Source organism: Sus scrofa, chromosome 11, assembly GCF_054392235.1.
Source record: "Sus scrofa isolate SSC_HxYL_T2T_F1_AM1 chromosome 11, Sscrofa_HxYL_maternal_Yorkshire_Landrace_v2.0, whole genome shotgun sequence".
NCBI lineage: Eukaryota > Metazoa > Chordata > Mammalia > Artiodactyla > Suidae > Sus > Sus scrofa.
The window spans coordinates 18103661-18122399 of NC_139393.1; the positions used below are offsets into that span (position 1 = coordinate 18103661).

The following is an 18739-nucleotide window of genomic DNA, read 5'->3' on the forward strand; positions in this document are numbered from 1 at the left end:
CAAACAAATCCTAGATCCAGTCAGGATTAAACTTACATTTGTCTGAGTTCTCTGATCAACCACCTCTGGCCATACTTAATGTGTGTGCTTTTTAAAAATTTTGCTTTGTAATGCTAGCTCACACCATACCCACAAGAGCTGTGAGCTGCCTTCCTGAATCTAAGACAGGGTCCTTTGCTACCATTGCTAAGGACTGTGGTTTATGAAATGCACAGACCTGTCTAACACAAGCTTTCATCTGAGTCTGCATTTTTTGCAACTGCTATAACAGTGGCTAGAAGCCCGCTCAGCACAGCAGGTTGGTTTAACTACTTTTCTGACCAACTGGGTAGAGAAATATTTCATTTGGGTTCTCCGTAGAGTGCTTCGTTTGGTAACTGGTCTTAGAATAGAGGAGGGAACAAATGTTTTTTGGCACAATCTGGATCTCCAGACAGAATCCCTAGGAGTCCTATTTTTAAATAAAGAGGGTGCCAGCAAGGCCTTGATGAAGCTTTTTGGCCATCCCTGTGGTCAGTTGCTCCACAACTGCCTGGGGATATTTGTTAATCTTCTAAAGGGAAGAAAATGCCATTTAGAGGGGCATATTTGATTTCTAGAGATGACTAAAAATTATATGGAGTCAAGTCCACTGAACTAGAACTTCAGGATTTAAAAAAAAAAAAAAAAAAAAAAAAACTCCATTGAAAATAGAATTATTTTCCTGTGTGGTTTGTTCACTGGCTTTAAAAACAATTCAAATAAAGAACTTTTAAACATATTTAAACACTAAGCTCAGAGTAGGCAATCAAAAAATATTTTTATTGTCCTAATAACTCAAAAAATGAGACATCACTGGACTAAGTATATAATCTTGCAAGGTCACTGGTTTAAAAAGCATCACTGATTTGAATAGGTAAATTCTGGAAATCTTAGTTTTCAAATGGTTTGATGACTTAACAATCTCACTGTCTCCATGTCTAAAGAAAAATAAGTAAATAAAATGAAAACTATTACAAAGTACTTTCTAAACCTTCAGGCATAGGCACTGTCTCACCTTGGTTTGGGTCTACGCATATTACCAATAGTTGGTCACACTTGTGGATTTGAAAGTTTCTTGGGTAGCATCAATCAGAAGACCAGATCTCAGAAAGGCTTAGCAATAAGATGAGAGGGACAATTATAAAGGATTTTGCTGTTTGAAAGTTCCATATATGTCAGCTAAGTGACATGATTACCCAAAAGTTAATGCAATCTCAGGCTTCAAGAATCAAAATACAGTGTTCAGCTTAATGTCTGCCAGAGTCCTGCTCAAATTTGTTCTGATAAAGGAACCTGGACTAACATGCACACTTCCAGAAAAACTGAAGCACAGCAGAGTAAAGTGACTGGTGTGATGAGGGGAACAGAACCCACAAAATATGGAGAACAATTGCCAGACTTAGGGAAATTTTATCTGGAGAGAAGTTCTGTTGGACACTTGATGATTCACCAATACCTACAAAGGAAGAAGAGAGACTAGATTTATCACATCTTCCTCTCCTTCAAGAGGACCGGTAGTTAGAAGTTATAGGAAAGTAGACTAGACAGAGCTTTATGAAAATTAAAATTGCCCCAAAAATGGAATGAGCTGCTAAATGAGACAAAAAGCGACTACTACCTGGTAATTAGATAGAAATTACATGACTATTTGCCAAAAACATTATAAAAGGACTCTTGTACCACAGATGACTGGCCTAGAAGACATCTAAGGACTTTTCCCAATTCTCAGAGCACTTAATTCAAAGTATTATCTGTGAACCCTTCTGCACATTCTGTATGTGCATATATATACTTTAGATGGGTGGTGGATTTATCTAAACTCATTTAAAATGCTATGCCCTTACCACTGAGAGAAAAGAATAATCTGTTACTCACTTCCTGACATAACTGCTGTTAACCACTTACCATTATGAAACTTTCATCTTTTCAGTTCAATCTTACTAAGTAGGAAGTACCTGAAATATTAGTTGAGTTGAATGCCTAATATTAAGAAGTGGCTGACAAACACTTAGTAAGCACATATTATGTGTTTAGCACTACATTCAACAAATGAAAAAGATGTAGCCTCCTCCCATAAGATATTTACAGCCTAAAAAGTCAAGTTACATCTGAACAAAAATTCTAACATATTCAGTAGTAAGCCAGAAGTCACAGAATCTAGAGAAGGGGCCCTCAGTTAAAATGATGGTTTATCCAGTAAGAGTCATCCAAGAAGAGAAAAACACGAAGGGTATTCCAGAGAAAAGGAGTCTTGTGAAATGCAGAGTAGCACAGAGTGTTAAGGGATTGCCAGAGTATAAAATGTCAAGGGCAAAGTGGAGAGGGGCGGGAAATGAGGCTGGGGAGACAGAGAGAAGGCAGTGCACAAGGTCCACATAGCCTACTGGTTAGGAGTTTGGAGATCAGACACATCAGGACCATAATCAAGGAGGTAACAAGGTTAGATATGCACTTGGGGTAGAACTGTTCAGCTGCAATGCCAAAGAGAGGAAATTAAAATTTGTAAATAAGAAATCTTATTTGAAGGATCATCTATTCATATGTATTGCTGAATGCTTAATTTTGAAATTCTACAAGATTAAATCCTAGGTTAAGCATGCTTAACATCGGAGATTAGACACACAAGCACAGATACACATAACACAAGGACAGGAAAAGTAACTGCTCACATCGCTTTTTCTATGATCCGTATCTTCCTCAACTTCCGACTTAATCAACTGCTCCCAGGAACAAGAGGGTCGATCAAACACAGGTCTCTCTTATCCATCTTTTTCAAAAATACATCTGGAAACCACAATTCATCCTTGTCCTAATAAGCAGAAAAGCAGAAATAGAAACCTGTTCCTACAATCCAAATGTCCATCGACAGATGATTGGATTCGGAAGATGTGGTATATATACACAATGGAATACTACTCAGCCATAAAAAAGGATGACATAATGCCATTTGCAGCAACATGGATAGAACTAGAGAATCTCATCCTGAGTGAAATGAGCCAGAAAGACAAAGACAAATACCATATGATATCACTTATAACTGGAATCTAATATCCAGCACAAATGAACATCTCCTCAGAAAAGAAAATTATGGACTTGGAGAAGAGACTTGTGGTTGCCTGATGGGAGGGGGAGGGAGTGGGAGGATCGGGAGCTTGGGCTTATCAGACACAACCTAGAATAGATTTACAAGGGGATCCTGCTGAATAGCATTGAGAACTTTGTCTAGATACTCATGTTGCAACAGAAGAAAGGGTGGGGGAAAAAACTAATTGCAATGTATACATGTAAGGATAACCTGACCCCCTTGCTGTACAGTGGGAAAATAAAAAAATAAATAAATAAATAAAACTAAAATATCTTTCAAAAAAAAAAAACCTGTTCCTGAAGAAATAAATGTAGGGGATCTCTCTCTCTTTATTACTTATGAAAAACTAACTCTAATTCTTTTCAAATTACCATGAACTGGTGCAAAGAAGAATCCTAAAGTCCAAGTTACTCTCAGAGATGACTGTTCTCACCACTGATCATTATTTTGAGAGCAGAGCAAGGAAATGATAGTGTTAGACACCTTAAGAACATCTCTGTAAATCTCTGAGTTGTATCTGGCTTTACCTGGTGAAGTTCCCCCATCTGAAACAACACAAATAAAACTCCTAATCTGCTCCATCTTATTTCTTCAGAATGAAAATCTCCTATTCATTTGTATGCTCCACAATTCTTTTACTCTTCTGTCTCCATCCCTGGATATCCAGTATTGGTGACAGAATCCACTTTCCAGCATCACTTAGAAAACAGATGCATCCTCCCATTTAATTCCGTTAACACTCTTTTTTTTTTTTCCCCTATTTTAGGGTCACAGCCGTGGCATATGGAGGTCCCCAGACTAGGGGTCAAATCAGAGCTGTGGCCACTGGCCTATGCCACATCCATAGCAACGCAGGATCCAAGCCCCTCCTGCGACCTACACCAGATCCTTAACCCCCTGAGCAAGGCCAGGGATAGAACCTGCATCCTCAAGGATCCTAGTTGGGTTCATTAACTGCTAAGCCATGAAGAGAACTTCCGGTTAACATTCTTATCTGTTTGGATTAGAGTACCTCGGTCAGGCCCTCCACACTAGGTGTTTTCAAATAGGTGCACATGTAAATAAAACTTTTTTCAAAAGCAAAAACTAACTTCTACTTCCTTATAATTGTGTCACAGAGCCAAAAAAAAAAAAAACCTAAAACTAAACAGGAACAAAAAAACCAGTAGCTTAGAGGGTTGGAGTTTTGCAATAATTTACAATGGCTTCATAAGTCTCACCAAAGCTTGTCTCAGTATCAAAACTGGTCAAACAAGAAGAAAATCATTATGTCACCATGGTCACCAGGTCAAGACAGATGCTTCCTCCTCCTGTTTTTATCTCTAATCTCCAAACGCCATTATTTTCCACAGGAAAGTTTAATAACATGAGCTAGGGAAAAACCTAAAATTTTGCTACATCTATGCAACCTAAAGAAAGAAGAGAACCGGGATTCTGAATTGGAGAAACTGACGGAAAGGTTAGCCTGAAACAGTGTAGGAAAAAAGCAGTGTATGTGGTGACTGATCCCACCTGGTCTCAGAGACTCTAGACCCTTTATGGCCTCTGGGCATGTACCGCTGTAATGGGTGATGCCTGTGTTTCCATGGTTTGTGGTTTTATTTACCTTTCCTTATCTCTGCTTTCTCCAGTAAATTGGAGGGGTAAGTTCCATAACTTCTATTTCCTCTAAAACTACAAACAACTGCTAACAAAGTTCTCCCCACACATGGGGCACATAAACAAGGCCAACTGTGAACTAAAGTGAACTATAGTGGAACTTGCCACTGGGCAAGGAAATGCCCTGGAATAAAGAACCAGTCGGAACCTCCACCCACAGAGTTCAGGATTGATGCCTTCTGAAGACATGTTTGTTTTCATTGCAAATGGCTACCATTTTTCTGTGAACAACTATTCAATGGATTTCACAGTTTGCTGAAAGAGTGAACAAAACTTGAGCTACAGCTAACATCTTAAAGCTTTACCCAAACCTTAAACTTATATAGAAAATCATTCAGGTCTCAATTCAGAAGTCACCTCTTCAGAGAGGCTTGTTCAGACCACCAAGCTAAAGCCCCTACCATTCACTCTCTTCCATGTGGCCTGATTTAACCTTCTGCTTAGCACTTATCTGTACCTGAAATTATCCCATTTACTTAAGTGTTTACTAGGGTTCATTACATATTCATTTATTAGCTTACTGTCTGTCTGTCTGCACTCACTAGAAGGTAGTCTGTGCAAGAACAGGGAAGCTGTTATACTCTCTGCTCCAACCCCAGCCTCCAGAACAGGGTCCAGCACATAGTATGCACTGATTAAATCTTGGTTGAATCTCAAATATCTGTAACATCTCTTCTTATTTGATGTATAGACTTATTCTGGCTGGAGTTTTTTTATATAAAGAGAATATATAGACATTAAAATTAAATAAACTCAAGATTGGAGACCACTGGGACCTCAGCATAGTAAAACAAACTGTTCCATTAGACAAATGCTTGGGTGAAATGGTTTTCTTAGAAAACACCCATTAATCATTTTTAAAAGATAGTTTATTGGAAAATATGCAGCTAGAAAATAAATGTCAAGTAGATTCTTTGAGCAGTTGCTGGAATGGAGAACAGATTCCTCAGCTATAGGAAACAGGTACATCATGCAGCAGGATACTTAACCCTTTATCAGGGCCAGTTACACAACCTGCAGTTCCCAGTGCAAAATAAAAATGCAGAGTTACTTGCTCAAAAAGAATTAAAAAGTTAAAGCAGCAACAGCAGAGCCTTAAAACAAATGCAGGGTCCTTCTGAATGTGAGGCCCCATGTCACATGTCCATGACTCTGGCCCCACTCTTTCTTCACCCCCAACAATTAAATGGGCCAAGTAGGGTGGTATAGACACCAGTCAGAAAGACAGCACTCCAAAGTTGTGTATAACTGGGAGACCAGAGGTTTCTTGGCTCATCACTGACATGTGCAAGAAAGAGAAAGAGCGTTGCACTCATACAAGCGTTGCACTCATACAAGCAGATACCTCCATTCTGTAACCAAAGAGTGATAATCTGGACAGAAAGGAGAAAGCTCAGTGAAGAGAGTGTGTCCTAGTTAGTATGAGACAGAGGAAAGGAAGCTAGAAGAAACCAGGAAGACCAATCCACCTCAACCAACCAGTTATCAAAAAGATATATATCACAGAAAAAGAGAAAGTTGTCCTATATGGAATAAAGTAATTATGATCTACTTTCTAATTTGCCCTAAAGCTAATTTTGCTCACTTCCAACCTCACAGGAACCTATATATTTATTTTCCTTGAGTTATTTATGCTGTAAAATGTACCAAGTGATGGTAAAAGACAATGTCAGACCAGGTAATGTGATGTTGGTAGATGCTTTTAAAAAAACAACATTGTTATTCACCTTCCCGGTTCCCTGCTCTTGCCCCCTAGTTCTCTGGAAAACTAGAGTGAGGCTGCAAGGGTCTCAAGCCAGGGTCCTGCTGCAGCAAGGTGCCAGGGGTGAGGGGCCCTTCTCCAGGCTCTCACCTGCCTATCCAGGACTTAAAGACTTTGCTTTGTCTCCAGCTCCACTGGGACCTACTCTGTACCCAGACTTTGAGTGTGCATAAGGGGGGGAAGTCAGTCCTCCCAGATCTTTCTCTTAAATGATTTTATCATAGACTATCATGTGCGCTGTGTTCACCCCAATAAAAAGATTTTTTCCAACCCCCCAAAAAAATTATGGAACAGAACCAAATGGGTGAGCTTTTCAAGGGTCTACATATACCAATTTTAAGATCCATCTCTGACCAACCAGCTTCAACCTTGTAGAACCTCCACTGGGAGGGGAAGGAGGGGCTCCAAGGCCCCTTTGGGAGTCTTGGTTGCTCTTCTGTGGGTGGCAGAGGAGTCCACATTTAGATTTGTTTTGGAATTTCAGGTAGTAGAAATTAAAATCAGCCCAATCCAGTGAGTCCCCTGGATTTTAAATTTTAGGGCCACAGAGAAAGTAGAATCTTTAGAAACATATGATCGATAGTTCAATAGAACAGACTTACAGCAAGTTCTAAACAACCATAACCAGAGTGTTAATTAATCACTTGTTATTAAGAAAATCTCTGACAGAGTACCTTAATCACTTGTTATTAAGAAAGTTTCCCAGGAGTTCCCGTCGTGGCGCAGTGGTTAACGAATCCAACTAGGAACCATGAGGTTGAGGGTTCCATCCCTGGCCTTGCTCAGTGGGTTAAGGATCCGGCATTGCCAGTGAGCTGTGGTGTAGGTTGCAGACGCGGCTCGGATCCCACGTTGCTGTGGCTCTGGCGTAGGCAAGTGGCTACAGCTCCAATTGGACCCCTAGCCTGGGAACCTCTATATGCAGGGGGAGCGGCCCAAAGAAATAGCAAAAAAACAAAAAAACAAAAAAAAAAAAAAAGAAAGTCTCCCAGAGAGTACCCCAGGCCTCTGTCCTTAAATCTGTTGTAATTAATATGTTAGGCTATTGATTTAAATGAAAACCCAGCAAGTACATTCATCAGATTTACAGATGACCTGGAAATGAGCAAGATAATTAATATGTTAAAATACAGAATCAATTTTCAAGTGTATCACAACTAGGTAAATGTTAAGTTAAAGCAAGCTTAAGAATTACTGTCAAGACCTTTCCAGGTCCCAAAAGTAAATTTCAAAATTGTAGAATATGACCAGTAGTTCAAGTTGAATGATCTAAAAATTCTATTTAACCAAAAGCTTCTTGAAAATGCAGTAATATGACATGCCTACCCCCAAAAAAATTAGGAGGAAGAGAGATTGAGACTACATTAATAAATAAATTCACAAAAGCCCAAATCATAGGATAAAGTAATCCCACTTTGTCTTCATTGAGCATAACCCCCAAACAAGGTGCAATGCAGACTTGGTGCAGTGCTATGCTATGATTTTAAAGATGGCAACAACACTTGTAGAGGGCCCACCACTACAAAGTTTATAGTGCAAGCCAGAGCCAAGACACAGATATACCTGACTACTGACTAGTCCCACCATAGTATAGCTCTCCCAAGCCATATTTGGCATTGTCTTATCTAGGATCAGAATGTGTTCAGGAACATAATTTGGATTCACAAAAATTTTCTCCAGCAATTTGACCCATGCAGAAAAGAAGGGTTTTGGAGAATCCAAATAGGATATTTAGGATGCAATGATTCATATAATACTTATATATTCAGTTTGAAAAACATTTATGGAGCTCGTACCATGTGCCAGGCACTGTCAGGCACTGACACTACCTAACAAAACCATTCCTGCCCTCCTGTCACTCACAGTCTGGTGGAAGAGACAACAATGTCAATAATCAAATTCTTATTATATCCACTGTGATGCATAATACATGATGCACAGCAAGAATTGTTAATTAGAAGGTAAATACTATGGTCTGAATGTTTGTGTCCCCCCCCAAAAAAATTCTTATATTGAAAACATAATACCCAAGGTGACAGTATTAAGAGATGGGGTGAAAGAGGTGATTACGTGGGGGGTGGGGGACAAAGGGTGGGAAGAAAACCTCATGACTGGGATCAGTGCCCTTTCAAAAGAGGCACCAGAGACCTTGCTCATGCCTTCCCCTATGTGAAGATACAAAATGTTTGTGACCTGGACCCTCACCCAACCAAACGAGGACCATGATCTCAGACTTCCATACTCCAGAACTATGAGAAATAAATTTCCCTTGTTTATAAGCCATCCAGTCTGTGGTGCTGTTACAGAAGCCCAAAGAGACTAAGAAACAGTAAAATGAAAGGAGGTATTAAGTCTAAGACAGCCGAGGAAGGCTTCAGAGAGGAAAGGATATTCTACTTATATTAATATAACACCCTGAATGCTTCTTTTGTTGTGTCAGCCAATGAGTTCGCTCTTCATTTGTGCTGAGAACATGAAAGGAAAAAAGGCTGTGCCGAGGTGGACTCCCAGCATAGCCCAAGTAATAACCAAACGTGATACAAAGAAGGAGAACTATACATAAGATCGACAGAATCATTGAAAATAAGTCTCATAATAAACAGAGGAAGTAAAGGATAAACTTCAGCATCCACCCCGTTAAGTTCTTCAAACACGAAGACCTCAAAAATGCACCAACAACACCGGTTGTACCAGGGAAAGACTTAGCTGCCAGAAGAGGAGCACCCTTTGCGTTCATTTCTGTTCTTGTTTCTTCAAAAACCGAGTGGCTATGCCTCCAGGCATTGTCGCCACCAGAATAAACTCCCCTCAAATTGGTCGGCATTGGTCCATCATTGCTTCGTTGTTTTTCAGACACTAATTTTACTAGCAAAGCCCACCACGGTCCCCGAAAAAAAAGATGGAATCTAGGAGATAGGACAAATCTACCCTCACCTGCTCAAAGGCAGTCACGTGCAGAGGCCTCGCACAGGACCGTTCCGACGACAGCTCCGGGAGCAAAACGGCTGCGCCTCCACCTCAGCGGGGCGGGCGCCGGGCAGGAGCCGCACACGACCCCACAATTCAAGATGGCGGCGGCGGCCCGTGTGCAGAGACGCTGCGCCCAGCCCTGGATCGGCGCGTGAACGCCCTGCGAGGCCGGAGTGCCCTCGGCTCCCCACCACCCCGCTCCCTGGCCCACCGCCGGAAAGCAGCAGCATGGCTGCCTGCCGCGGAGAGAGCCGGTGCTCCGAGCACAAGCTCGTACCTCTTCATTCTTTGATGAAAGAAAGAATAAAGCTTACTTTTGTTTCAGAACCAAACTCGGCTCGTTCTACTGGCTGGAGCAGCACGGTGCAGAAGGACACTTGCTGGGGCCAGCCCCGGGAGGGTCAGTAACACTAAAGCAGTGTTTTTTATCTTTTAAACAGACTATAGCTTGCTAAAATCTTCTCAGTGCTAGGAAAGTGTTTCCCCACTATATTTCAATAGGAATATAATGTAAAGTGCACTGTGTGTTCTGGGGTGCTGTCTCTGGTGTGTGAGGAACTATGAAGTACCCATTTTTTAATCTCTTGAGAGTATCGTGAGGGGGTTCTTGTTGGAAGGCACCTTTAACTGCTGGTTAGGAAGAGGGTATTGTATTTTGGAGGCTCTTGTTTTCTTGTGTAGGGTCTCCGATGTGGAGGTAAGAGGTTGTGCATGGAGAGTGACCAGAGAACTTCCAGTGTTCCACCAGCAGCCTCAGCCCAGTTCAGCCCTGTGGTACCTCCCAACTGGGCATGAGAGGGGCAGTCACACTGAGTCTCTCCCCTCACATCTTTGCCTACTGCAGTCTTCGTCAACCTTCCTCCTTCTGGGAAACGTTCCCTCAAAGCCCACTTTGGGATTAATTGTTCTTTCTGTATAAATTCCCCCCTCATGCAGCTTTTATAGTCCTTATTTCACTCATCCCTTATGTTACAGTCAGGAGTTTCCACATCTGTCTCCGTCACTTCCTGGGAGTAAGAACTGCTGTAATTCATCTGTGACTTTTCTCTGTTGGCATGGAACACAGTTCTTTACAGTTAGTAGACTGAACACTATTGACTTCCATCCTCACATGGAAGAGATAGTCTGATCAATTTATTTTCACAATATTTAAACAGACTGCCTTACTTTCCACTAAATGTCATTCTTAAACTTGAGGTGCTATGCAACAAGTTCTTATATACATGCTATCAGCCTAAGAAGAGTACAAAGTCACTAAGAGCATAGCACACACATTAGTGCAGCTCACACTTCTGTCCTAGCCTTTCCTGGACAGCTTCTTTCCTCATTTATCCCTCAGTGATTTTACATACGTCCACAACTTCAACTACCACTCACAGACCAATGAAATTTCACGCCTCTAGCCCTCGAGTTCCAAAACTATACTTCTAATTATTTGTCCACAAATTCATATAAATTTCTCACAGGCTACTCAAATACAACATGACAACCATTCTCTCAAAAAAAAAAAAAAAAATCACACCAGCTTCTTGGGACCAGTAGCTGACAACTACTGTGTGATTTGAAGGATGCTGAAAGCCTCCACATAACCTAACACTTCTACCTTAAGAATGAGTCCTTTGGATTAAGGTATAAGATTCTCAAAGATCTTTACTGAATGAAATACCATATATAAATTTTTGTTACAATTCCCCTTACTAGAATGCAAGAAAACAACAGAGTCTCCTGACTTTATTCCACCTCCTAATGAGAGAAGACTGATGGCAAGTTATACAAGAAAAAACAACATCTGGGAGTTCCCATTGTGGGCAGCAGAAACTAATCTGACTAGTATCCATGAGAATGCAGTTCAATCCCTGGCCTTGCTAGGTGGACCAGGATCTGGAGTTTGAGTGCAGCCATAAAAAAAAAAAACCAAAAAACATATGTTTGGTCCTATACCTTGTCTAAACCCATAGAGGGCCTCTTTTATTTCCTTGATAAATTTAAGCTAGGAAACAGCATTCCTAGGTGTATCTTTCCCCAATACAAATGCAAACATGTATGAGTGTGTCCAACCAAACAAACACATAGGCAAACACAGGTACAATCTCGTGAACAAATATGATGACCAATGTAATTCAATGGAGCCAAAATTCTAACCAGAGGAAACAACAATAAACAGAAGATGGAGATAATCCACACAGAGGAATTAATATATTAAAAATGTCCCTTTCCTCAAGGCACCTGCAGTTCTTCCATCCTGAGGCATCTTGACCAACATTTCTTCTTTCCTTGCCCAGTGAAATGAAATGGAAGAACACTCCCTGCCTCCCCAGGAAAATGCTGTTTTTTAAGAGTCAAATATAATTCAAAAAGCACTTTGTTTTACATGCTTACACTGACTGCTTACACAGTGTTTTACAATTTATTGAGAGAATCATTAGACCCACTAGGCTGCCTTCAGCACTGATTTGGAATTTTGCTCTTCAAAAAACTTCTATAAAAACATAAATTGAGGAGTTCCCATCATGGCGCAGTGGAAACGAATCCAACTAGGAACCATGAGGTTGCAGGTTCGATCCCTGGCATCTCTCAGTGCGTTAATGTAGGTTGCAGATACAGCTTAGATCTGGCATTGCTGTGGCTGTGGCTAAAGTCAGCAGCTGTAGCTCTGATTAGACCCCTAGCCTGGGAACCTCCATAAGCCATAGGTGTGGCCCTAAAAAGCAAAAAAATAAAAATAAAAATAAAGAATATCACTTTGATGCCTCAGGCTGACTTGGAATATATCTAAAAGCTTTAATTTGCTGAAAACTGCCTGCATGCTTGCCTTTTATTTTGTTCTTTCCCTAAGCTTTCCTATTTGTGGATATCTGTGATCTGAAAAGACCATTTTGCATGTTGCATGTGGTCTTACTTCCCAGCCTGTGGCTTTATCATGAATCCCCTGGGATTTTGCCCAGGAGGTTTGGAGCAGCCAACTATCTGACCAGGTCACACTGAGTGGACAGGGTTAGTGTGCCCTAAGGCCTGCTTCCAGCTGTAGCCTCAGGGCAGAACCACAGATGGGTCTTCTAGGCTGACAGTGGTGCCCTGGGCCTTTGCTGGTAGAGTTCCTCCTCACTTGAGTGGGAAGAAAACTCTCACACAAGTGGTATCTTTGACCTTCAAGAACCTAGAAGGCTTGTTTTTCTTTCCTCATTCTCCCATCCTAGTTGGGAATGAATAAAATATGCAGAAGTATTAACAGAGCTATTGGGGGAAAAGCAAATTTCTATAAATAAAACCATATTTATCCTCAATTTTCATGAAGTTACACTCTCATGAAATAAATATTTTGTATATAAAATATATAGATTAAAGAATATGACAAACCATTTGAAATAGTGTATTTAAAGAAAAACATTTGTGACAAAGCATTAACAATTATCAAAAAAGATAGTATTATTCAAATTACATCCTCAAATTTTAAGCATCAAACCATTCTTAGGTAAAGTCCACAGAAAGAGCAATGAATGCTGGTGAATAACCTTTTAATGTCAGTCTTTATCTCATCCTGACATAAGCCCATTTTAAGCTCTAAACATAGCATTGTCACAGTTCCTTCTGAAGAATGTTTGATTTACATAATAGGTAGATCTAAATTGTGGGTTTAGTAGCTCACACAAGGGTGAGCTATAAAGTTAGCATTAGGGTTCTTATAACTTTCCATGTGTTTACTCAGCAGCTTTTGTAAATTTTTCATGAAGAAATTTGTATCACTGTGCATACAAACTTAAATAGATACTGCCTCATCCTAATTATGGCTAAGAATGAGAAGAGCAAAGCTTTTCCCATAATGAAATTTTTTTTTAAAGCAAGATCGTTCAACCTGTCCTTATTTTGTACTATCTTTCAGCAACTGGAGTTTTATTGTTTGTTTTTTCAGTTTTAAACCATTAGGTGGAAAACACTAATTGCTAATGTACTTTTAATCTGCAACTACCTGTGCTTACAATCCTCTTCTGCAACTATTGCTTATGACCAGGCCTCAGACCTCAGTGTCTCCTATCCCCTGCCAATAAATAAAGGAAAAAATTTTAAATTTAGTAAGGAACAAAACGCAAAAAAGAACTGTTAGGAAGATTTCATTGTCTGTTTCAAACACTGGTTATAACTGAAAGATTAACCCAAACTCTCAAGCCATAAGCTGTTGGGAATATAAAGGTGGTGAAAAGCATGTGTTTTATGTACTGCCATTTTGAATATTTAAACCCTGAGAATGCCAAATGGGGAATTGAGCACTCATCTGCCCATCACAACTGGAGGTCCATCTTGAGGCATTAATCAGGGAAGGCTGTGGAAGTGAACCTTACTACCTTCCTCAGAAAGAAATCCCTTTGAAGGCAATGAAGACATGCCAGGCAGAGAATCTCTACAAAGTGTGGGCTGCAGAAGCATCTGGGAACCAAACAAACGATTAGACCATGCTCCAGATGTGCAAAATGACCATTTTCTTTAGAAAGATAAGTTTCTAATCCCATTACTTCTCTTCCACCACTATCCCCCCTCCCAAGATAAAATGCCCACCAAGCATCCTCTGCTAACACTTGAGGACAAAAGTGGGAGTCATCCAGACTGATAAACTATCAGGTTTAAACAGTTTTGGAAGAAAATCTTCTTACTCCTTTCCTCTAGGAGGACCCTTATCTAGACTTCAGGAATTCATTTTGATTAAAGTATGATTGAAACAAGATAAATCTATGGGAGGCTGCATAGTTTTCTATCAACACAAAGTTAATAGTGAAAAAATATCTGGCTATGTTGTAAATCCATTAGAATAAATTAATGGTGCCACTGACATACTCAAAATAAATATGTGCTTGTCATAAATGTAATTAAATAATTCAATGGAAAAATTAAATGTTGAAACAATTACCCACATGGTTTAAAGCATTAGGAAAATATTATGGAAAAGAAAAATGGGAGCTGTTATTAATAGAACATGGGGGTTTTCATGTCTTTGGCTTTTTTTTTTTTTTCTCATTCCCTCATAATGAAAGGAAAGAGAATAATATTTATGAAGTGCTTTATATCTGCCACTAGGTATATTCATATCTATCATCCCATCTGATTATCACAACCTTGCAAGTTCATTTGACCATTAAGGTAAAGGGAACTCCTGAAGCTTGGCAATCTCAAGTAACTTGCCCCAAACAACAGAGTCAATCAGTGAACAAGATAGCATTCCAATTAAGGTCTCTGCAACTCCAATACACCAGGCTCTTTCACCTCTACCATTTAGCCTCTCACCCCAACCTTCCATTCCAAAATGCCTCTCTGTAAAAGCCAAAAACTGCAACCTTACCTCTCTCACACTGCTCTGTCCCCTTCCCATCCTACAGCACTCAAGACATGTAGATTCCTCTCCTTGGCCCACTGACAGTATCCGTGACTTCTATTTAATGTATAATCTGTAAGCATAAAGGAACAGTAATGTGAAAAATAATAATTAAAAGAAAACAAGAGGCAAATAATGCAATCATGGGCTCTCTCTCAGAGCCTACAGAAATCTGCCTATTAATGTAGGTCCCTAGTGGTAAGAAGGTACTGGGAGAGCAGCCAACAGTAAGTAGGAGTGGGTGTGGGAAAACGCAAAAGAAAGAAGGAAAGCTGCTAAAAGTGACTGGCCATATGTAGCAAATTATAAATTCCCTGGCTGCAAAAATTATTTCTGCAGGTCCAGGGCCTCTTAAGGGAGCACACCTCAGACACATAGCAGGAATCCGTGGGTAGGACTCAGTGGATGCCTAGACAGGGCCACTGAACCACACTAAGGTGTGAACCATCTCCATGATCAATATGACTGGAAACCATGATCTGGGAACTGACAGCCTGATGCTAACAGAGATAATGATATTGTTACAGGGCCATCTCCCAATCACAACTCAGCCTGAGCCTGTAAAAAAGCTAACACCCCAACATAATCCAAACCTTGCAAGTTTCCGAAAATGCACAAAAAGATTTCAATAATCTCAATTGCAGTCATCAAAGAACACAAACTTAGACCGTAAAGGGAATTCCTGAGTTCTACGTAATAAAGACTATGTTATGCAAGAGCATGCATCATCAGCACCCCTCCTCCAAGAATGTTTTCTGCAAAATAGAAGCCAAGAACCACTCAGCGTGGCCTGAAAGTCCCTATCCCAAAACTACTTCCTCTAATCTAAACAGCCTTAAATTCCCATATCTCATTCCCCTTTGGAATAAACCTCTCAAAGATCCCTTTGAAGATGTAAACATTATCTTGGAGAATTAAACCAAACAATTAATGCCATCTATAAATACTGCAGGTCAAAACACTTTATCAGAACGGCTCAATATACTAAGCAAGGAAGAAAGACAAGATTCACAGAATTCAGAGTAAAAGATACCACTGCTACCCTGAGAGCAAATCAGGTTTAGTGAAGCCTTATTGTCTCGTGTGTTTGTGTGTGTGTGTTGTCTTGATAACTGTTTTATTGAGATATAGTTCACATACCATACAATTCAACCATTTTAAGTGTACAATAATTTCTAGCATACTCACAGAGGGGGTCCTAGGCTGGTGCCAGCCCCCTGGTGGGCAGGACTGGATCCTGGAGCAGTAGCTAACTGTGGGTCTGTGCAGGGAGAGGGCCTGAGGCTCATGCAGGCCCACCATCTTTTTTTTTTAGTTTTATTGACCTACAGTTAATTTACAAGGCTGTGATAATTTCTGCTGTACAACAAAGTGATCCAATCATACATATACACATAGGCCTTTGTCTTTACACTAGCTCTGCTTGAAGGAAGAAAAATAGGTAAAGCTCAGTACAACAGCAGATACCATTCAATGTTATTCTTTTTTTTTTCTTTTCTCATTTTTTTTTTAAGGGCCATACCAGTGGCATATGGAAGCTAGGAATCAAATCAGAGCTGTAGCTGCCGGCCTACGCCACAACCACAGCAATGGCTAGATCCAAGCCATGTCTGCAGCTTGTGGCAAACGCTGGATCCTTAACCCACTAAACGAGGCCAGTGACAGAACCTGCATCCTCATGGATACTAATCAGGTTCATTACCCCTGAGCCACAATGGGAATTCCTCAATATTATTCTTTACAACCTAACATCAGAGTACTCACCACTTGCAAGCACATGTCACAGGTTTTTATTTGCTAAATTCCAAGTTTGTCTTTCCTTCCTTTCTATATTTGGAAAGATTTACTAAAGGACATTTTGTCATCTTTCTCCTTCCACTCTTCAGAAATCTTTTTCATCTCAAGTGTGTGTCTAAAATGAGGAGCAGGGAGTTCCCGTCGTGGCGCAGTGGTTAACGAATCCGACTAGGAACCATGAGGTTGCGGGTTCGGTCCCTGCCCTTGCTCAGTGGGTTGACGATCCGGTGTTGCTGTGAGCTGTGGTGTAGGTTGCAGACGCGGCTCGGATCCCGCGTTGCTGTGGCTCTGGTGTCAGCCGATGGCTACAGCTCCGATTCGACCCCTAGCCTGGGAACCTCCATATGCCGCGGGAGCGACCCAAGAAATAGCAACAACAACAACAAAAAGACAAAAAAAATAAATAAAATAAAATAAAATCAGGAGCAGAGATGAGAGGTGATGACACACCTTACACCAAGAACTACTGCAAAAACAGAGCTGAGCAGACCCATGAAATGTGGAGCCACTTTCTGACTTAAAATTCTTCACTTCCCATACAGATCTAACTGACCACAAGAAAAGGTATTATCTCTTTGAACCTACAGTTATCTCCTTTCCTCCTCTTTGTAATTATCAACCCAAGTACAAGTTGATTGTGGTTATGGCTGCTGCATGGGAACGTGGTTGATTAGCCTGTCAATGAATGAGCTTGGGTAGCTTTTCCCACACCAGGCAAAATGTCAAAAATGCTGAACAACCAGAAAAGGGTCCCAATGAAGTGCAAAAGGCATGCAATTAAGAGCACAGACAGAGGCTGGCCTGCCACAATGGCAAGTTGCAGCTGAGTGTCAGTTCTGCCCTGCTTCCACTCATACTCGTGTTCTGGCTCTTCCTAGAGGAAGGAAGACACAGAGACATGGTTGGGTGGTGCTAGGCCTATGATTCTGGCCCTGGTGACCCCAGTATTTCCTAGTGACAGGATCCATTTGTAAAGTGCTGTAATCTGCAAAATGGGCAACCTGAATAGGAAAATGAAGGCTGTTTTTTAAAATATGGCCTGCATCTACCTATCTATCTATTATCCATCCCTCCACTCTCTCCCTATTTTAATAATAAGTACCCACAAAACAAAAATTAGACTCTTAACAATAGCCTCTAACTGTACAGAGTCCCCGTTCCATCCCAGTATCTTCACCCACTTGAAATAATCATCACTCTAAATCCTATATTTAGCACTCCCTTGCTTTTGTTTGTAGAGTTTATTGCTTTATGCTCTTCACAAAAATTATATTTTTACTTTGGTTATTCTGGATACTATTATAAGTAATTTGTGTTGTTCTCTTTTGGAACTTCTTTAAGCTAAATATTACATTGCTAAGATTCACCCATATTGTAGCACTGAAGGCTATTTTTAAAGTGATAATAAACATTTTATATTTTCTGATAATAAAAAAATTAATGAATTGTAGAAACTTTAGGAAACACAAAAAAATTCAAGGAAGAAAGTAAAACATAATCCCGCATTTCTTTTGGTTTTTACCGTTCCGATGCACATACTATTTTTTTTCCACAAATTTGGGATCATGTTGCATAAACAGTAAATAGAGAAGTTAATAGGTAATTACAAATTTGATAAGTGCAATAAAGGAAACAGTGCAGTTTTTTTCTATGTAATAACAATGGGATAGAAATCCTTGAATTTCTATGTATACTTACATGGGTGAATTTTATGTTACATGAGTAATATATCAATGAAGTTCTTTTGTTTTCTCTTTTTTGGCCACACCTGTGGCATATGGAAGTTCCTGAGCCAGGGATCGAATCCAAGCCACAGCTGCAACCTACACACAGTTGCAGCAACGCCAGATCTTTAACCCACTGTCCTGGGCTGGGGATCTAGCCCACCCTGCCTCAGAGGCAACACTGGATCCTTAACCCACTGCACCACAGCAGGAACTCCAATAAAGTTCTTTTTTAAAAAGAATAATAGGGTGGAAGATAAGGAAGAGTTCTAGTATACACCACACAAAAAGAGAGGTTGGAAGAGTTTGGCGAGTCATTTAATACTTGAAATATATTTGTTGGTATGCATGCTCTTTGG

At 40.3% G+C, this 18739-nt stretch overlaps 1 protein-coding gene across 14 annotated transcripts in view; it reads right to left on the reverse strand.

The window, feature by feature from the left end:
- LOC106507157 (uncharacterized) overlaps positions 1-18739 on the reverse strand; it is a 674540-nt gene that overhangs the window by 491386 nt on the left and 164415 nt on the right. For 6 of the 14 annotated variants that reach the window (XR_014819427.1, XR_014819426.1, XR_014819431.1 and 3 more), the window contains one exon: positions 14827-14932. The exons of 6 other annotated variants lie outside the window; for them this stretch is intronic. Coding sequence is in view for 1 of the 8 variants with exons in the window: in XM_084981758.1 (XP_084837884.1) it covers positions 14832-14932 (101 nt within the window). In the remaining 7 variants the exon portion in view is untranslated. Of the gene's footprint in view, positions 1-14735; positions 14933-18739 lie in introns of all 14 variants that reach the window. 2 more of the 14 variants (XR_014819411.1, XR_014819417.1) reach the window with 1 other exon arrangement.